Genomic DNA, 22010 nt, shown 5'->3' with positions numbered 1-22010 from the left:
CTCTAGGGGTGACAGGGACTGAGCAGACAGACCAGCATCTTTTAAAGAGGGTTGGAATAAGGGCAGGATACATAACAGGGACCAGTCGGGGAGAGGTGAGGGAGGGGACACTGGAGGAGTCATAATTCAACATCCAATAACAGAAAACAAGGGGAGGATAGAATTTAAACCAACCTATAGGGGAGCGAACTAAGCAGAACCTTCTGGAAACGGGAGCTGGGACATCCATTAACTGACATTGGAGTAACCCAGGGTAGCAAACATGGGTCGGCTGAAGAGGAGATGGGCCTAGAGGGTTCTGGAAGCAAGGGAAGGAGTTTAAGATGACAATAGAAAAGGGGTGGGGATAACTTTGAGTAGAACGATTCATAAGGGGGGGAACAAGGGCAAAACCATCTGAGAGCAATTAACAGTAGTGATAGTAAAAAATGCACCGCCACACAGAAGTACTGATTGCCATGTATTTTTAGACAAAAATTTAAGTCTTCCTATAAAATACTTGGCTTTTTGTTGTAAATGTAATACTTTTAAACATAATTTATCCATGTAGTTTAATCTATTTTCTGAAAGTAGTTCTGATATCAATGGATACTCGCTGTCCCCTCTAGCACCTGTCTGAGCTGTGATATGAATCTTAGGAGTTACATAGTGCTCTGTGTTTGAGACTGAGCTGGGTGAGTGATTTAGTATGTTTAACTTTTAGATGGCTGATCTTAGGCAAGATGGATCCCACTATGCATAGGTGCTATTCCAGTGTTATTATTTAAGTTTATGTGATGTGAATATTTTGTTAGAGATTTTTTATTTTATGAAACACAATTTCCATGTTAAATGGAATAAAGGTTTTTTTTTTTTTCTATCTAGTAGCCATAGTACTATTTTTATTATGTCCCTGTTTGGATTTTAGACATATGGAAGACAGCTTGTATACGCAGAGTTGTGGTCAAGTGCACTCAGGACAGAATTTGAGTTATAGATTTTTGGAAGTTTAGTTTTTGTAACAGTGATATGTGTATAAAGGTTTTCTGTGGGTGTATTTTAACAAAAGACCATAAAGAGAAACAAGAACTATTTACAAGTTCTTGTAAGTAGAAACAAGAATTTCTTACTGAGTCATTATGATTTGTTTTTTCAGAAGAGTCAGTTTAAAACATGCATATTTTGTTTTATTTGTATTTGCTGTTTTTAAAATGCAATAACATGTCAAAGTGTTTTTTGTCTTCCATGCCTTCAGGCAAGCAACATGGTAAGTAATCACATTTACTGAGTTACAAGAAAACTTCTGAAGTTTTTTTGATGTGATACAACATACTTTAAATTTTATATATATCCTTTGCAGTTAAAACTTTTGGCTTCTGAATTGTCTTTCTTTGAATAGATATTGTTAATCTTCCTGCAAAAAATGGACCTGCTTCTAACCAAAACTCCACCAGATGAAATAAAGAACAGTGTTCTACCAATGGTTTATAGAGCCTTGGAAGCACCGTCCATTCAGATCCAGGTACAGTAGTTGCTGCCTTTATTTAAGACTTTCCTCTTTCAGCTGACATGCCAACTTTTTGTATACGCAGTTTGCTTACTTAAAAAAACCCTATAAAACTGCATAATATGCCTGAATGTTGAAAGAGATGAATGCTTTATTAAAAAACATTTGTTTCTGGTAAAGTAAAATTTAGTTCCCTTGTTTTCCAGGAGGGCAACCATTTTACTGTTGTTCTAATACTCTTATCCTGAATTCTTACTAGGCACCATAGCAGAAAGTAGGATATGCACTTACGTTTCACTGCCTGTGCAGCAGAAACATGCAGGCATGCATGCTCATACCAGTCAGTGAGAGGTGGCTTATTTGAGCTCCCACTGCTGAGAACATCTGTGCTGACAGTTACCTCAGGAGACCTGATATGCTGTAAAATCATATTAATATACATTCTGGTGCCATTTTTATGTATCCTTATCTTTCTCTATCTTTCTAAGGTTATCCTTATCTTTCTCTATCTTTCTAAGGTTCTTCAGGGGATTTTTTTTTAATCATTCAACTGCAATTAACTTCCAGTTATCCAAAAATGTTCATGGGTGGGAGATAAAGAAACAAAATATTTCTCAAAGGCAGTTTTGGATGATCAGATGTGACTTCTGCCTTTGCAAAGCCTTTGTAATATTAGGGACAAAAGTTTTTGTTTCTGTGTACCTGTCATGAGTTTCTTGCTGCATCAGTGCTTTAGTTACTGAGGTGTTTACTTGCAACATGTACTTAGTATTACTGTCTCTTATTTTTGAGATTGGGCTGAAATTGTGTGGGGATTTTTTTTCTCTGTTGCTAAAGTATGGTTAATCTTGACATGATATTTTATCATGCAGTCTGTCATTGTACTGCAGTATTATTGATAGTACTCACTGAAATTTTCTTGATTTATGTATGAGATTGATAGTTGGATGTAGTAGAAGCTGGGTTTTATATAAAGGTGCCTCATAAAAATTCAAGATATTCTTGTTGTATAAATATTACGAATTTACGAATGCTCTTTTTTCTAAAATCCATTTTGAAGATTCTGTATACATACCATGATGCTTTATTATTCTAGCTATTTTTAAGTGAGTCTGATAAATTAAGGGCAGCTTAGTTGAACATATTTCCTTACATATTTCCTTAAGAGGAAAGCTTAAGAAGACATTTCAAACTAACTGGTACTGAGTTACATTAGTACTAATTTTATAATAAATATTCATGTTTCTTTTTACTTCTGTGGATTTTTTTTTTAGGAGCTTTGCCTAAACATAATTCCCACGTTTGCCAATTTAATAGATTACCCATCAATGAAAAATTCATTAATTCCAAGAATTAAAAATGCATGTTTGCAAACTTCTTCTCTTGCTGTGAGTATCATGGGAACGTTCTTTAGTGTTCAGAAAATGTTGTAACCTTTAATTACGTTGGGTTTACAATGTTGTGTCTTTAAAGGAAAGCCCATCAACGTGTTCTGATTTCTTACTGAATTTTTTTTCAAAAAACTTCTTAAAAGTGCAAAAGCACCATTTCTTTGCTCTAACAATTTTTAAAGTTGTTAACAACTTACCATGTTAATAATACTGTAAAAGTTACTGAAGTGGGTACCACAGTAATAGACATTGACAGTGTTCATCATGCAGAAGAGCCAAGTTTTTGTGAGCATAAAAACAAATGCTTTTCCTTCATGATACATAAGCATTTTTTAACTTGTTTTGAATTTTTGAGTACAAAGATTTTCTTACGAGTTTTGTAAAGTTGTTTTGTTTGTTTTCTGTAAATAAAGAGTTGGTTTAATTCTTATCATTCTTCACAGGTCCGAGTAAACTCACTAGTGTGCTTGGGCAAGATTTTGGAATACTTGGATAAATGGTTTGTGCTTGACGATATTTTACCTTTTCTACAACAAATTCCATCAAAGGAACCTGCAGTGCTGATGGGAATTTTAGGTAACTAATGCTTCCAACTTTCTCTTGTGTGCTTTCATACTGTAAATCCGAGCACTTTCTGTGTTACCACTGAACATATTTACATAGTATATCCCTAAAATGACTATTAAAAGTCTGGTTCTTGAGTATGTCCCTGTTCAGTTACCTTGTGTATGACATTTGAGCACTAGTACATATATTTTTAGTCCTCAGGGCCTGGTGCAGTTCTGAGTACTCACTGCAGTTCATGGGCTGTGACACTTACATGGACTGCGTACTCCACAGAGTCAGAGAGGCTGTTTTCTGCAGAAGAGTATATGAACTGCCATCTTTCAGATGCTGGAGCTTTTGAGATGTTACTGTTGCCTTCTTCCACCACTCTTACATAGCAGATGCTATAAATGATGATGTTCAGATCTGCTGTTCTTTACTGCAGGCTTTGTTAGACTCATTTTGTTGGATGTTTAGGCACACAGTTGTGCCTGCGTGCAGAAATGGAGCACAGTCTGGGTGAGGTCTCACAAAATGACTAACAAAACCTAATGGCCTGGTACTTCTGGAAGGGGAGACCTCACCCCCACTTTAGCTTTCCATACTGCCACTTGGTGCTTGCCTGTCTCAGGGTGTGTGATTTTAGCAAATTGAGTGGGCATACGGAGTCCAGATGACCAGAGCCACTGCCAAGAAAGAGGTGTGACTGCCTGGCCAAGTCTAGAAGACTATTTCTCCTCCTGACACCAAAGTGGTGTAGACCAGTTGTAACAGCTGAGCTGCACTGCCAGTAACCATCATTAAACACTCTACTATGTGATGACAGGATTATTTTTATTTGCTCAAAAGCAGCAAGAAGGCATCTTATCTGTACTGATTTAAAGCTGCCTGTTTCCCTTAATCCTTGCATCTTTGACTTTTATTTGCTATCTAAGAATAAGGTACACTATTTTTTTGCTTCAATTGTGTTAGTTCTGAATTCTACTCAGATACAGTGAGTAAGTGAATCTTAGTTTGGAAATGATGAGCTGAAATCAGTTTTACATTCTTGGGCTCTCCTTTCTTCCAGAATCATAATATCATCCTTCATCTTCTTAGTCTTGGTGACAGCTCTGTTCTAGTACCATAGAAAGTGAGGAAAGCTGCTGTCTTTTATGCTGATGTGTTCAGTGTTTGCCACCAGAGCTGGGCTATTTAAGCAGAGGACTCTTCCTGTCAGAAGCACTACAGAACATTTGGGCTTAACACTGGGTCTCTCGTGCCTGTCAGGATTCTTTTTCCAGGGATTTTAAAGATTTTAAGATTCTGCTTGAGTTCTGATACTATGCATAACAGCCCAAACCTTGTAGTTAACAGTGTTTGTAAAAAAAAACCATCAGAGAGCAGGATGGTAGCTAATCCTAGCTACTTGTAGTGTGCCAGGAGAGAACACATCCTTAGTTGATGCAGCTTGATTTCTCAAATGGCACTGTGTCAGCTTGTGGCAAATCACTTACACATGATCTGTTCAAAGACACATTTTCTCAGATAATTGGCCAGACCAATTCATTGACTAATACCAAGTTTCATAACTGCAGAGTTTGACTTTGGACATCCTCTTGTTCTGAACTATAGCAAAGGCTCTTGCTGTTTGTTGTTGTGTGGATCAGTACGTAGCCTTTAAGATTCTCTTGGTCATGTTTGTCCCTGTTTGCACACAAACAGTAGTTGTTCAGATGATCATTACATATATGAGTGTGGTACTTCGAGTTTGTTCACACTGTTTACTAAACTTAACAATTTCTGCTATTTTTATGTTCCGTGTTAGGTATTTACAAATGTACATTTACTCATAAGAAGTTGGGAATTACCAAAGAACAGCTTGCAGGAAAAGTATTGCCCCATCTGATTCCTCTTAGTATTGAGAACAATCTTAATCTGAATCAGGTAGGAACAGTCGTATTGCATGCTTTTCCTTGACAGTTATGAGAATAAATTTAAACTGTTGTCTTAAAAGAATACATCTATTACTGTATGTCTGTGTCTGTTGTAAAAATAAGCAATACCAAAACCCTTCCCAATTCTACTGTATTTCTGTGTTTGAAGCTTGTTATTTTTGGGTGTATTTAACTGATTATGTGTAACATTTCAAAATTAATACTTGTCAACCTTCCAAATACCCTGCAAAAGCAGTTATCTACTAACATAGCAAGTATTCAAATAAAATACTGTGTTGCTATGAAATATCAGGAAAGAGAATAATAGGTTGGTTTGTTGGTTTGAAAATGAATCTGGTAATACTTGTATGTGGAGACTTTGTCTGCAGTGCCCCATTTCAGTTTTTTGTTTTAGTGGCCTGTATTTTTCCCAGTTTCAGTGTGCACTCTGCCTGTAATTTGCTAGCTAACGCACAATAATGAAGGTGGACTATAAATTATTTAAAAGTTTGCACTTCATCTAACATTATGTATTGTAGGTTTGTGAAGTATTACCTGCTAAGTTACACGTATCTGAATTCCATCACAACAAAATTCAAACTTCTTATGTATTTCTTTTCCAGTTCAATTCTTTTATTTGTGTTATAAGAGATATGCTCAATAGATTGGAAGCAGAGCATAAAACAAAACTTGAGCAACTTCATGTCATGCAAGAGCAACAGAAGTAAGTGTTAATGTTTGTGTTGGAGAAATAGTCATTTTTTGGCAAATGTTAGAGAACTCTAGCCATAGCAATAAAAAAATCAGGTAATTCTAAGTTCAGTAGTTGAGAATTACGTCACATAAGCACAGTTGTCAGAAGATCTGCTTCTTTGTGCAAATTGCCTTCCTGTAGTTGCTGAGAAATAAACCATACCAGAGAAACATAAACAGTGCAGCCTTTTAGAAGGCTGTGATATTTTAAAGTATTTGGAGCTATTTTATGGAGCCTGATATGAGGTGAGATTTGAGACAAAATAATTTGGGATATCTGAAGTCTGGGTCACCCTGCTGAAAGGGAGAAATGAAGACCACAGAAAATTGTTAGGAGGCGTTTACTGTTTCTCAGAGAGTATTTGCCAGTCTTCGGAAGGCATTATATAAAATTGGTTGCTCTCATGATGCAATTGTTTGGTATTATTTAAATGCAGAAGAATTATCTGCATTGTTAGATTAGTGTTATGGATGTGATTGCAAAGTTGTCTTGTTGTAATATACTCTGCACTGTGTAGATCCTTGGACATAGCTAACCAAATGAGTGGGTCTGAAGAGGCAAGATCTAGCGGTACAGGCAATCAGGTAAGCAACAATATGTAACTCACACATAGAACACTGAAATTTAAAATCACTTAGTTGATATTTACATAGCTTTAAATTACGGTATTTCAAATAATGAAGGTTTTTTTCTTTGAACTTAAACAGATTGACAAGGTATTTAACAGTGGAACTGACCTTCTAACTAGTGGATCTGATAGTAAAGAGAATGAGATGTCATCAATACAGAGAAAGGTGTGCTTTACTTTATTTTGTTAGTCTTTTTTGTCCATCTGTCCAATACAAGGCTGATAGGGTTGCAGAAGAGTGTGTGTAAATGCATAGCATATTTAAAGCTTTAGTAGAAAAACTAAGTGCTTTTCTATATAGCACACCAACATACATGAGAAGCTCCATGAGAAATGTTCAAATCATATCCTTCAATTTCCATGTAAGCTTTTCCTCAAAGTAGCTTTGTACTAAGTAGGCAGCAATTTTGATTATAAATTTGTGGTAGTTTTCTTTCTCCTTAATTATAGATTTAAATGAAACTAAAATTTCACCACTGGATTTAGGTAGGAAAAGCAAAATAGGGATCCTTATGATAAAATGAAAAGAGAAATGAAGATACAATGTAGAATTTTAAGTAGTAGCAGAGACTAATTTTCACAGTACTTTTCAAAGTTAAGTGAAAACAGCCAATACATGGTTAAATACAAGACACGAAGGAAAAACATAGCATAACATAAAATATAAGCAGTAATACAGTAGACATAAGCTTTCAGCATTGTAAAATTCTTTTCATACTAATAATTATAGAAATGCCTTCCCAGAATCTATATATTTTATAATTCCTATTTCTAGTTTTCTGAATCCTCTCTCTGAGGGGAAATGATTTAATTATTTCATCCTTCATTATTAGCAAAAGTGGAGTTAAAATCCTCATAAGACTCTTGAGCAGTTCTAAAACGAAATTCCCTTTTCAACTCCATGGTCAATTGCATGTCTAGATCAAATTAGTAACCATATTAAAAACAAAAATTGTGAAGAACACTTTTTCTTATGCCCAATATTAAGGAAACAAAGCTAAAGTGGTTTTGTTCATATATATCTCTTTTATTTGAGATCTGCCCAAATTTCTCATTATGCTGCTCTCTTAATATTGTATTTATTTGCTTTAAGTACTTTGTAGCAATATGGTAAATATTATAATAGATTTTGATTATTGGCTTTCTCTTTTGTGTAAATAATTTTATTGTTTACCACATTATTGAAATGACGGTGCTAATATGAAATAAAAATATGAATGTCAGAATAACCATTTTGTGCAACTTACTACCAGTACTTTCCCTTTTAAAGGCCTCACTTACACTGGAAGAGAAGCAAAAGTTAGCTAAAGAGCAAGAACAGGCACAGAAACTGAAAAGCCAGCAACCTCTTAAGCCCCAAGCAACTACAGTGACACCTCCAGTGAAGCAGGTGAGAGAGATCAAACAACTGCACTGTTTCCGTTGGAGCTCTGATGCTTTTTCAAGGGCTGTATGCATTTAGCAATTTTTTCCTCCTGTGAGTTACTTTTTTTTTTCCTAGTGGTACAGTGGCACAGCGGAGAAAAGTTAAATTTTCATGTGCCTTCCAGTTGCATCATTAGCAATACTCCCACTTTTAAAATAGCTGGAATTTCCAAGGGTATCATTATTATCAGAAGGTCATTGTACTAAATACGGGAAAAGGACATAGTAAGAAGGGTTTTTCTTTGAAGAGTTCATTAGTATAAAGGATTTGGGGATGGGAGTGGGGCATTTAAGCAAATAGTCACAGTTGTACTTTGTGTGTAGTCTGAGATGTCAAATTAAAGCTCCATAACAATTAGGTCTAAGTGGCAAAGAACACAAGGTAATTTCTCTTGTATATTATTACATTTCATGCCCAATTCCATGGAGTGAATTCTAATTTCTGAAAAATTATTGCCAGATCTCCAGGGATAATGATAGAATACTGTTGCCAGAGTGTCTGTAGAGGAAGAACATTTAACTGCATTTTGTGTGTTTTGCAGACAAAAGACTTGACAGATACCTTGATAGATAATATGTCATCTTTGACCAGTCGTCCTATCAACCAAGCTCAAGTTGCATCTTCAAACAGCTTCTCTTCCATTCCTTCTATGGGTGTTGGAATGGGATTTTCATCGCCCATTGACAACACAAAGAGAAATATGACAAATGGACTAAATACAAATATGGGGTTTCAAAGTGCTGGATTCACTATGGGAGCAGGTCTTGCTACTCAGAATTTCTTCGGTGGTCCAAGTGCAACAGGAGCAACGAAGATGAACATTGTACCACCTGCCAGTATGCCAAATTACAGCCCTATGAATGCTGCATCTGCACTCTCTCCACTGACACAACAAAACAGACCCCCAGATATGTCTGCTTTAGATAATCTCTTTGGTCCTCAAAAACCCAAAGTTAGCATGAAGCAGTTGGCTCAACAGAAATCAAGCCAGTGGGTTAATCAGTTTGTGCAACCACCAGGGTCCCCAAATACAAGCAATACAGCCTTGGGGCCTCAGATGAACATGATGACACAGCCAGGCTTTGCTATACAGGGTAATCCTTTCTTTTCTCCTCAGAACTTCGCACAACCAGCAAACACAATGACAAACAGCAGCTCAGCTAGCAATGACTTAAAAGATCTTTTTGGGTAAAATGTTTTGTTCTCTTCTTTCAAAGACTGATGAAATTTGGATCATGGGTAAGCTGATTAACATCTTGTTTTGATTAATAAAAGCATGACTTGGGGAAACTTTCAACCCAGAAAAGTAAAGACTTTTGGACAGGAAAAAAGGCTGATGTTTGATTCACCTGGTACTGCAGTGGAATTGTGTAAGTGCAAAGTCATCTTACATGCTAAAGATTTCCTGTCTCTACCAACATGAGAGTGCTGAAGGTGGGAGGCATATGTTCAACTGAAAAAGAAGTGTATCGAAATCATTTAGAGGTGAACTCAATCAGTTCCTATGAAATTTCCTACAAAATTTTGTTTCTTAAGTTCAGCAAAATGCTTAGGGGATAATGATGCTATTGGATGCAAACCTGGAGATTTACTCATGTTGCCTGAATTTGTCTCAAGCCGTCATTTTGTCCCATGATAGTTTGCAAAAAGAAAATTCTTGCGCTGGCCCTAAAATTTTGGTAGCCAAATTACACAGAGAGAACTCTAACCAATAAGTATGGGCGAGACTAAGAAGGAAGCATATTTGACTTTCTTCTCTCATGTAAGCTCATGTAATGAATGTGGTGTAGTAAACTTATAACAAGATTCATCAGGCATGAGAAGTTGTTATAAAATTTGGTTCAAGTTTGGGACAGACTAAGAACACTGCTTCAAAGGTCATGCTGGTTTACAATCTCTTTTATAATGCCAGATCCTTCTTACAAGCCCCATAGCAAAAGCAACATACCACTTAAGCAGGATTTTAAAATACGTGTGGTGATTTCATCACATTTACTATGTTCCATTGTTTTGACTAATATGATACTGCTTCTAACTGATGTTAAAAAAAATTGTAGTTATGGAACCTCACAAAATGAATGTAAGTGTAAAATTCACATGCCCCACTGTGTAACTAAATGCATGTTATATAGTTACACAGAAATATGTTCAATTAATTTTTGGCTCAATTGAGGTGATGAAAAAGGATCACCTTATACAATTTGCACAGGGTTGTGTGAAAAAGCAGACTGCCATAAACTGCCTTGACTAGAATGAACTATTTCATTTTAATTTTTATTTAAATCAAGTCCTGAAGGATAGATTGACATGAAGTGATTTCTCAAATATAGATTTGTAGGCTTTACAGTGTATGATAAATACACAGGTATTTCAGATCCTTTTTATTGTATTACTCTAAATTCAATAAAGGTCTCCAGAAGTCCAAATAGTAGTTTCTTCTACTTCCAGAATGTGTATGTTCAGCTTGCCCATGGTGGAATCTCTGCTCTGTCAGATACTGCTGTTGGGTTTAACTTTTTTTTCCTAAGAATTTCAAGAGCTTTCTTACCTAGTATTTTGAAGACTGTAAATGGTTATTTTGAGAAGGAAATAACTAGTTACCTTTTTATGGAAAGCCTACCTGCTTAATTTTTAAAAGACTTTCACTGAAGAAACTCTTCTTTTGTTTGCTGCTTAAGAAACCAAAGGGCCTTATGCTGTAAATATGACTTGTATTTTGTTATACTTCCACAGTTCTAAGTGGTGATAGCATTAAGCATATTTCTTAAAGAATCCTTTATGTGTTATAGCTGCTGCGTTCGTCCTATTATTTTAAAATACCCGGGACCAATAAATTTGTGGTCTAGAAAACAGTACCTAATACATTGTGATGCTTATGCACTGTTAATATTCATGGTAAGCATTGTAGGTTATGTTAAAATGTCAGTGTAAATTTAGGTACAATACTGGAACTGTTGAACTGTGGAAGTTCATTTGCAGTTGCTGGCACTCTATACTCTCAATCACACTGGTGTCTTCTTTATGTCAACTCTTGGAAGCTGTGTTCTGTTAGGGTAAGCTTTTGAAGAATTACTTGAATCTGTATTCTTCTAAATTATTTGGAAAATAAGATTGTATTAGAAACAGCATCTCATAGGACTTTACAATGTATTAAATTAATATATCTATGGCAAAGGCAGTCTTAAAAGTCAGTGTCCTAATCTGGGGTTTCAGTCACTGATCTCTCTGGACTGGGAGCTTTTCAGAACTGGATTTAGTTTAATCTATTGCAGGGAAAGTTAAGTGAAAAAAAATTGATCTCGTTTCATATACTAGACTTCCTAAGCTGTGTGATTTGGGGTATGTGCTTTTGGCATGGGCTGTACCAGAACATAATGTATTTTGTAAGAACAAAGTAAAAAAAAAAATTCCTACATTTTCAAATTAAAAGAGGCTCTTTTATGAAGTTGTAATGTAATGGAATAAGGTCTTTATCTGATTGAAGCAATAGGACATTTTCCATTTATAACTGAGAACATAACTTTGATTTCTCTTGTTTGCTGCTATTTTCAGAATGCCCAGAGTAGAAGAACAACAAAGAAAACTGAAAAGGGTGCTCCTGAAAAGGGTGCTCAAAATCTTCCAGTTATTTAAAAATTTATATATATATATATATATAACTGTATTTAAAAGTAGTGAGTCCAATCCCTTTTCCACATAGATGCTTCCTGCTTAGTGTGTCAGGAAACTCAGTATGTTTGAAGTTCTCGAATTACTTCTTAAAGGAAAGAGGACTTGCAAGAGGTAAGTCACCATGGCCATGTGCCACTTGGCTCTTGCTACAGTAGTTTTTCTTTAGGAAGCCTTGGCCAACTGATCACTGTACTTCCAAGTCATCGCTCTGAGGCCCTGCAAGAGGCTGGAAGACTTGTTTTGTGGCCAGAGTGAATTGTTTGAGAGCTGCAGTTGTGCTTCCAAGTTGGTTTTTGGGAAAGACAAAGGGGAAGGGACAATATTACAAAATGTGGGTATTCCAGGAGCCTCCTATAGCTAATCTTGGATGGAAAGCAGTGCTACATCTGGCTTGGCCTAAGCAGAGGGTCTGCCTAGTCCTCATGTAAAGAAAAACAGAGAACACAGGTTTGAAACTGGTATCTGATTAAGAAACTACAAATGCTGTTAATGAAATAATAGCTTGGTAATAGGTTATTCTTTACAATGCCTTTAGGAAGACTGTAAATTACACTAAACTTCTGCCCTTCATATTCAACCTAATTTAGAGGAAAAAATGTGAAAGCCTGTCAGGTTATATCATCACAGCACCCACTGTGCACCCACTGTGCTCACCCGCTGTGAGCATGTCTTCATTCTGCTGTGGAAATGACAAGAGGGTCTGGGCTGAAGTGCCCAGCCCGTCTAGTTTACATTCATTTATAAAGGGGAGGTAAAGGGAACGGAGTAAATTCCTATTCTTTAAGCTATTCATCTATTCTTTATTTACTGTAAAAGGAGACGCTAAGTGAAAATAGCTGCACATCTTATATCAGTTGTGCTTTGGCTGCTCTGATGTATGCTAAAAGAACATGACTGCGCTGAGACAACAGTGTTTTCCATGTTAGAGCTCTGGTTCTGTTTGGGTTTAAATGTCTGAAGCATCCTCTCAAAACTCAGTCATAGAAAGCAAACTAATCCTGCTAGAGGGAAGGATAGTATTAAGAGCCTTGAAAAACCTTTTTTGGCTAATGGAGAACCTTAAAACTACTGAGTTTCAGGTTAGCTTAGAAACCCCTAGTTCTGACTCGAGAGAAACTGGGAATGAAATGGCACAGGTGTCACTGGAGGAGGGAGCCCATCTTCTGTTGTTTTCATCACATAAATGGTGTGAATAAGGCACAGAACAGCCCTTGGAACTTGCTTATGCAGCAGGGCAGCAATATCAGAGGAATCTTTTGAAAGGTAAAGGAGCCCACCAATTATTTGGGAGATGGGGAGAGAAATTTTACTGGGAGCATGGGTAGAATGCCCTAGTTTGTTTTAATGAAGATACTCTGTTCTCCTCACTGTGAACAAGAAATGTTATGGGGAAGTTGTGGCCTTACACAGGTGTTGAGCACCCCAAGTAAAAGGGTGAATTTTTGGATATGTAGGTGCACAACATTTCGAGCCTTATTCTTTAAAACGATCCTTTTCTGTTTTGTCTTTCTAGCAACAACTGTTTCACGTGTATGTGGAACCTTAACAAATACCCTGATGCCTTTTAAAGTAAGGAAAGTGTATATTGACCTTTGTATTATAACCCTGTTGTAATGTTATCTGTGTCTATAGATAGCTAAGTGTGATTAGACTAGACTGTAGGATTTTTACATTTTTCAGTTCAACTGCACCAAAAAAAGAGACTAAATGAGACATTAGATTTGAATCAAATTCCATAAAGCTTCCATACAGACTAAGAATTATATGATACTTGTGTTATCCATTATAAATAATACATACTTAGTTTGCCTACATCTGTATGACTTGAGCAGAAAAGGAAAGTTTTTAAAACGTAAGTTTATGAACACTGTATCTTGCATTACTGAATCTTGCATTACAGTGAAGTTTTTGGACTTCGGAGTGACCTTTGCTTATTGATTAGGGTTTTTTATTGGAATTGTGTAGGATGTTACTGATTTGTACCACTTCCAGTGAAAGAAGCATAGAGAGGGGGAGTACAGAAAAAAAAATACCCTGTTGTATATGTAACCATTCTTTTTCTTTGTTAAAAGATATGCTGCATTTTATATATTCATTGTGAACCTTTCCTTTGGAAAGCTGTGAGGAAACCTATCTGGAGAATTTCAGATGAGTGAGCTGATTTTCAAGTGAGGTTCTGCCTTATATCTTCCATTAGGTTTTGACTGCTTTGCAGGAAAATTACACAAGGCAGTAAAAATACACCAAATCCTCTTGACTTTCAGGCCTCACCCTTGTATCAACATAACAAATAAGCCCTGAAGTTGTATTGTCTTTAGGTTCTCTAAAACAGGTCTAACTGCTGTACAGATTTCTGAGATGAAGCTGTAAATCAAAATGTGTTATAGTGAACTCAGGCCTTGTGCAAAATACTTAATACTTGTTTATTCGTCTAATTGTACAGTCTCTGTACTAGTGGCAGTTTTATGTTCTGATTGTAAAACATTAAAATTCTCATGAGATTTATAAAGTGATATTGTTGTTGTGTCAGCCATGATTGATAAATAGAACTGTAGTAGCATGGCATTAGTGTATATCTGGTTTATTGGACAGCTCTTCAAAACCAAAATTATTCTTGTATCAACTTGTAGATCAGTTACTTTAAAGCTATGTAAAAGGTACAGTGACAATTTTGAGAAATACACATCACTTTGTACTCTGAATTAGGTTGCCTATGGAAATAAATGAACTTTTCATATTTTCACAGTGGAAGATATTTTATTGATAATTTTCATTAAATTAACTAATACTAACTTCTGCAGAAAAGTTTTTCCTTGTACATTTTGTTTGAAATACATTTTATCCCATGTATTTTTGAGTTCATTTCTTAAAGATTGCTGTCCAGACGTGTGTAAAATGTCATCACATACTGCCTTCATGTGGTGCATAGAAGTTCTGGGGAAAAACAGCTGCACTAGATGCCTCTAAAAGTAGCGTTCACTTTTTCTGATGACACACAGTGATCTCAGTTTGCATTTGCACAGCTCATGGACCCAGAAGCCAGTCCTTTCTTTATATCTTGAGTTTCAAGATATGCTGCTATGTCAGGTTAGAGTTTGACAGCACTCTGAAGGACCATAATTCTCAGGTTTTTGTATGGTATAAATAGTTCAAGTACAAGACATCTGCTCTGATCTGATTAGAAGCAGCATTGTTGGCCAGAGATGGTGTGGGAGAAGAGAGTAAAAGAACAAAAAGATAGATGAGGGGAAAATGGAAAGGTAGCATCAGGTGGCTTCAGTTCTCTCTTCATTTTCACTTGGTGAGGATGACAGCAGGCCCTTTCCTTCCACAACTGTATCCATCAAGTGAGCACAGTCCTGTCATGTGGCAGCCCCTGCTGAGAAAATGCCTGCCTTAATTTGCTCAGCTAATCACAATCCTGATCTGACTGGTATGTCCTTCACCTTGGTAATGTTCTCTTTGTCTCTCCATTTCTAGATATTGGTAGGATCCGTAAGTCCTCCCTGTTTCTTAAGCAAGAAGGTTTCAAGTGCTGAAATAAAGGTGTTCTGAGTTGATTTGTTGTGGCGTAAAGTTGACATCTTTACAAACTCATGAATCCAGGTAGCCTAAATCTTCAAACAGGGAAGCTGCAAATTTGGAAATTTGCAGTTGGTTTTTCTTTGCTTGGAATCCTTTGATATTGACAGCTAATTGTCTGAATTTCATCACTTAAATATCTCTAGTCCAACCTCTGGATTCATCATACACCTGAACTTTAGATTAATCTATTTTATATCAGCATTTGTAGAGCTCTGTTACCAGCTGGAGACCACTGCAGTTGCTCAGTAGTTTGGAAAATGGTTCACAAGGTAACAAGGTGCATTCTGATTTCCTGTGCCAAACTGACAAAGCAGGAATTCAGCTTATCCTCCCACCTATGCACAAACCCAAGAGCAGCTCAATAAATACTAGTTATTCAAGCTCTGAAATTTACTAAGAATTCGAGACATAACAGTTAAACTCTAGACTTTTAAATTTTTTTTTCTATGTAAGACACCTGCCTATGAACTGTACTCTATTATGGTTCTACTGCAGTTTCATCCTGCAAATTAAGGCAGTTGTGAGTGTGGAATGGTTGGAAACTCAGCAATGGTAGAAGTTTAATGACCTACCTATATTTACAGACCAATTTTTAAAGGGTTTTTTTTCCATGATTTTCTTGTGCCTTAATTATTATTTGGCCTTTTATGATGGAATTTCTTAAAATGCTTCATCTTTTGCACGACATCAAAAAACTCTCCTGCAATAATTAGCCAAATAATCAAAGAAGAACCTCCATTTGTAACTATATCAATGAAAACGTTGTCTTTTACCTGAGAACCAAGGGATTTGGGAGCTGAAGCTATGACACAGGCAGCCTTTGTTCATGTCAGTCTGTGTGTCTCATTGATGCCAACTAATACTTGCAAGAGTAAACAAAATCAAAACTTTGCAGAGCTTACTTTCCAGCATGTGACTTTAGAACCAAACACCACACAGAAGAATAACTGCTTGTTTTCTGAACAGTAAAAAACAAATATTAGAGCAGAGAACTATAAAAACTAGAATTGCAATTCCTACTGTTGCCATGCTGATGAAATAAAGTTACCTATGCCACCAAAGCTGTGAATAAGCATTTTAGACAATGCCACAGCAGTGACTTCAAATATTGCAAATAAGAAAAATGCTGATGAAGTCAGATGCCTCTGCAATTACAGCAGTATATTTCATTTGAAGAATCTACCCTAACTTGACACCAGATAGATATTATTTTTATTTTTTAAGAATTTCTAAAAATAATCATGTCTTACAATGACTGGGACTTACAATGATTGTATCTTATAAAATCAAAGCAGGAGAATCAGGAAAAAATAAAATTAGTCTAGACTATAATTTTCATACTTTCGTTTTTAAATAGGAACTTTATTGGTAGTCCTTCCTCAAATAGACCTACCTTATGCTACAAACCCTGGCTTTACTTGGCTACAAAATAGAAAAAAAATAGTATTTGTAGAACTGTATACAATTTTGATGCAAACTGTGCTTAAATTCTTGATCTGTTCTGTAAAACTAGCAACAGAATTATTTTCTGTGTGATTTTCTGATTTGATAGATACTAGATATCATTTCTGCAGTTGGTGATTTTAGTATAATGTACTAACATTTTCATCATTATTCTGTGGAGGATTAAGTTACTGTTTATCTATTCTTCTTTATCTGGCAAGCAGGAAACTTAAATTAGCTGATTTTTTTCAGTTTGATTGTCCTTATTGGGTTTAGGTTTCCTAAAGGATTCATTGCTTGAGTCTTACTGATTTACAACCATTACAAGTAAAAGTTGTGATTGCCTGCCCATTGCAGAGATTAAGTAAGTGTATCTTAAATGATGTGTGCCTCCACACGTAATTTCCAAGTTAACTGAGCTCAATCCCATGTATAGGACTTCCTTTGTCAGAATTTTCCTTTGGACCATGTGCCTGCTACTTTTCCAGGCCCTTTCTGGTGAAGCCATTTCTTTCATCTACTTTCTCTCTGATTTTTCCTGCATCAGTGCTCCCAAGCAGTGCATGGCTGTAGAAGTAGAAGGGCAAAACAACTCAGGGGCTTCTGACAATCTTTTTTTTTTTCTGGTGATGCTTGGTAAGGGAATGCTGAATTCATGACACTGGCAGCCTCAATTTTGTGCATGTTGCTTTTCAGCTGGAGATTGTTGCTATGCCATGAGGGGCTGCAGAAAGGAACCTGAGGCTCTGCATCTCAGCTTGATGGTCCAGCTCTGGGAAGCCAATGGATTGGGCTGATGAGTAGGCATCTATTTCCTTTGTTACCTATCAGCGTGAGCCTCAAGTAGAAATGTTAGAAGCAGCTGCAGGTGAGTGATCCAAAGGATTACTGAATCCAGATGCCAGAGTGACACAGCAACCCTTTAGTGCAGAGAGGCAGAGTTCAGGGAAATGCTGAGGGGAAAAAAAAAACCCAAACAAACAGAAGGAAGGACAGTGGATACTGTCATCTGCAAAATGTCAAAATGTCTAGTGCCTGCCCTGCAGGGTTGGACCTATTTTCTTTGAAATTGTATCTCCTGCCCCCCTGCTCTCCTCACGTTCCTGTGGCCTGTGCAGGGAGTGCTGGTGGATTGTGCAGGGAGTGCTGGTGGATGCTGTTTCATGGAAGAGCCTAACTGATCCTGACAACTGTTGCTGCTGCTGACAGGCAGTGGTTTGAGCTCTGATTTAATCTAGTCTTAACACTCTTATTGGAATGTTTCATTTTTCTGTTTCTGTGTTTGTTTTTTTGTTGTTGTTGTTGGAAATTACTACTTTGTTAAATTGAATGACTGTGATTAGGAAGTTGAATAATTCACTATTTTTTCCTATTCCCTATTTTGCTGTAGAATACATTTTCTGGTGAAAGGTAGGTCAAATATTCACTATGTAAATATACATAAAGTATAGAGACATTAAAAAGAAGTTTATTAAATCTGTATGTTTTAAAACAAAATTTATTTGAACAAAAGTAATAGTAATTAAAACTACTGTCCTGAACTGTGAGTTACTGGCCACGATATCTTTCAAGAAGCTACAGTTGTTTAAGTTCATTTTTCTTCAGTTCTTTTTAATGAGGCATTAAAGGGATGAGGTTTTGCTTTCTGTGTTGTTCAGTTTCTTAATTCTGAAAAACTAGTGGTTTTAAATTGAAATAGAACTGGTTTCCTTTCCATTCTTTCAAAAGAGCTGCTGGTGATGCTAGGTGTTTGGTCAGTGATTTCAGCTATCTTAGCAATGGAAATACCTTTAAAAATATGGCAAAAGCATGTGGGTTTTAATTTTTTAATTTATAGATTGTAAGAGATTTGACATATTTAGTCATTGACATCTGTTAAAACTTTGAGTATTACTTTTAATTAATATTTTGCTAAAAAATATTTATCATTTTAAGCTGTCTCTATGTCAGTTTTAAACAAGAAAATGTTACATGAAATATATTCTGGAACTTACTTTATTCTAACGTAACTAAGCCCTAACTGTAGTTCAGCATAAACACACTTGAAGGGGGAGCCCTTCAAGTCAACTTGAGCATTTGTAGATTTTCATCTCTGATTTTAAGATTAATGTGACTTCTCAGTCATCCTTCTCCCTCATTCCTTCTCAGCCCTTTGCAACTTCAAACCTGTTGCCCACTTTCAACCCTTGTTTGATGAAAGCATTGTTAAAATACCAAAGATAAAGATGTATGTATAAAGATGCATGTTTTATGGTAACTGTTGCCTCATTAGAGGGACCAACTTTGCACATCAGGTGAGGGAAGGACTGTAGGTAGAGATAGCTCTAGTTAGGCACTAGAAAATTCACATTAGGGAAAGTCCCAGGAGGCAGATTTTATAAATTCTGGTCTTCATGTAGTATCACAATCCTGGACTCCTAAACCCCAGCAAGCTCAGTGGAGTGGATTGTGATAAGGTCCAAAAGAAGTGGGGTGGTGACAGAGGGCTGATAAAGAACCACGCAGGGTCTTAAGGGTTGGCAGTTCCGAAGCACCTTTATTGTCCAAAGGGAGCCGGCACCATAAGACAGAGAACAAAGAAATGCGAGCCCTTTTAAAGAGGGGTGGTACAAAAATCAGGAACCAATCAGTAACTTTCAGGGGTGGGGTATGGGAGCACCCCATAGGGGGAGAACCAATCAGGGAAAGCCCAAAGGTGTGATTTGAACATATTGCCAAATAGGGAACAGAGTTGGGGAGAACATTCCAGAACTAGGAGGTGGGTCTGGGATGATGGACATGGGGTGGGCGTGGGATGAGATAACAGTTGGGTTTGACAGACATGGGGGCTGAACCATGGATGGGGTTTGGAGGAATAAACCATTTTTCAGGGGATACCACAATGTAGTAGTGAGTTTTATTTTCATGTCCCACAGTTTTGGTTTCCAACGGTACTTAAAAGGAAAAAAAACCTTTTCATTAATTTCTGTCATGATGTTTTCTTTTAAAGACTTCAGCTCTAGGATTAGAGAAACACAATGAGCTACATACTATAATTAGTGAATCAATCAAGCAAGAGACTATTCACAAATTGGGTAGCATCACAGGTAGTTATGAATAGTATGTTATAACTGTACTGCCTGGCATAGATTATCTGTCAAATCTGAAGATAATACCAAAGACTACTCCCCTTCCAAATGTGTTTTTCTAGTAAGGGGAAAAGGGAAAACACAAATTTGAAGAGGTGGAATGATCTTTTGAGTAACTTGTAAATAAACAATTTCTAAAAACATCAAAGCAGCTCCTTAGTAATAGTTACAGGCTGTAAAATGTTATGTTAATTTCAAAATTATCTGTAAGATAAAACTGCCATAAGGTGTCACTATAACCCAAGAAACTTTCAAATACATTTCAAACATTATAGAGATGTTCTTGTCCAGGTACAAGACTTTCGTTATACAGCTTCGTGGAAGTAAAAAAGGATCTATTTTTAATTAACAAACTGTATTTCTGTATGCACAGAAATCATCATCAAATGTATCTGTATTAGTGCAATGGTGTAGAAACTCTGCCCTTTTTTATTTTTATAGAGAAACAGACATACTTCACATGGGAACTTTCCACATAGAAATGCTCTAAAGCCCTCATCCAGTATAAGGTAAGAAATGAGTGCTTAATTAGCAGCTTTGAGTAAGGAAAACTATAAATAGGAATTCTTATTTCCATTGTTGTTTTATATGTTATTAGCATCCCAAGAGCCATTATTTTTATTTTGTATCCAACTGTGATCAGATGTCTTTCCTACCAGTGATCTGATCAGGAAGCAGAAACTAGAAACTGAAGAGGAATTTTTTAACCATTTGGAATTAGTGCTGGTTTTGCTGCAGTTATCAGGGAAACAAACATAACATCTGAAAAGTTGATTTGGGCTGACTCAACATGAAGCGTTTTAACGTGGCAGGAAAGCACTCTGTTCTCATATATGGTAAAATAGAAGTCAGAATTGTGAAGTTTTTGAATCCATCTTCATTTATAGCAGAAAATTATAGATGTAAAGCCATAGGTTTCAAAATCTGAAGGATCAGATTGATCATTTACTCTAAACCCTCATATAACATGTGATCCCAGGTCACCTCTTTCATCTTTGACATCAGATGCTGTAGATCTTGAAGGCTGAATTCCTATAGTGCCTGCTTTTTAATGTAATGTTACAATGACTTTTACAGGTGCCAACAGAAATAGGGTCTCCAGTACACCCAACACTGTACAAATACAAAGGAACTATTGGCTTTGGCCCAAAGTTTCGTGCCTAACAATAAAATATGCTTGTTATCTCTTAGACACCGCTTAAGGACATGGTTCAGTGGTGGACTTGCCAGTGCTGGGTTAACAGATGGACTCAACAATCTTAAAGGTCTTTTCCTGAAAGAATGATTCCATGATTCAATGAAACCTACCAGACAACTTTACCAAGGTCTTGTTCTTGTGCAAACCATTGTCAATCTCACGGTGCTGTAAACATTAAAGTCTGCCAACCCTAAGACCTATGTGCAGATGAAACAAATATTCATTATCTCTGCTTCATTACTTTGCTCCATTTGCAAGAAATGGAGGCATTTAAAACTTTTAAAGAGACTTAATTTTGAAACATCAAAATGTTTTAATTCAATTTAATTTAAAGAAATCTTCAGTTAGGAAGAGAGGTCACCCAGGATTTTCTAGCCTTTAAGCTCTTGGTAAAAGCTGAAAAGGCAAAGGCATCATGCTTTAACAAAAGAAAGTTCCTCCAAGTAACTGTGATCCAAAAATCATCTCACAAACACCAGGGATGTGATCACATGGCCTTGAACTAAAAAGAAACTGATTAAAAATTGACAAGATATAACAAAATGTTATTCTTGTGTATTTCCACTGCAGGAGCCTAGCAGCCTTTGGTTATTGTTAAGGTTGATCACTTAGCACAAAGTTAAGCATCTTAATGTTAATTCAGCAGAGACACCAAAAAGTTAAAATTACTTTCTCAGGATCTGTCGGGGTGTCAATTACTGTGATAATTAAATATTTGTAAGGAGATCAAAATTTTATATTTTACAAGCATTGGGAGAAGTGGCTGCTTGCAAGACAATCATCACATGAAATGTGTATGCTATCCAATCTACACTGAAACCAGTAGCAAAAATTTCT

The 22010-nt window shown here is 36.4% G+C and overlaps 1 protein-coding gene across 2 annotated transcripts in view; it reads left to right on the top strand.

Annotated features, from left to right (window-relative positions):
* Positions 1-14570, top strand: part of SCYL2 (SCY1 like pseudokinase 2) — a 36128-nt gene extending 21558 nt beyond the window's left edge. The window contains exons 10-18 of one of the 2 annotated variants that reach the window (XM_063396238.1): positions 1379-1501; positions 2761-2874; positions 3321-3453; positions 5231-5349; positions 5963-6063; positions 6611-6677; positions 6801-6887; positions 7992-8111; positions 8689-14570. In XM_063396238.1, the coding sequence (XP_063252308.1) occupies positions 1379-1501; positions 2761-2874; positions 3321-3453; positions 5231-5349; positions 5963-6063; positions 6611-6677; positions 6801-6887; positions 7992-8111; positions 8689-9339 (1515 nt within the window). In that variant the 3' untranslated portion in view covers positions 9340-14570. The remainder of the gene's footprint in view (positions 1-1378; positions 1502-2760; positions 2875-3320; positions 3454-5230; positions 5350-5962; positions 6064-6610; positions 6678-6800; positions 6888-7991; positions 8112-8688) is intronic. The other variant, XM_063396239.1, reaches the window with a different exon arrangement.
* The last annotated feature ends 7440 nt before the right edge of the window (positions 14571-22010 follow it).

Source organism: Prinia subflava, chromosome 4, assembly GCF_021018805.1.
Source record: "Prinia subflava isolate CZ2003 ecotype Zambia chromosome 4, Cam_Psub_1.2, whole genome shotgun sequence".
Taxonomy (NCBI): domain Eukaryota; kingdom Metazoa; phylum Chordata; class Aves; order Passeriformes; family Cisticolidae; genus Prinia; species Prinia subflava.
The sequence above is the reverse complement of the archived record's forward strand: the minus strand, read 5'-3'. Positions and strand labels throughout refer to the sequence as shown.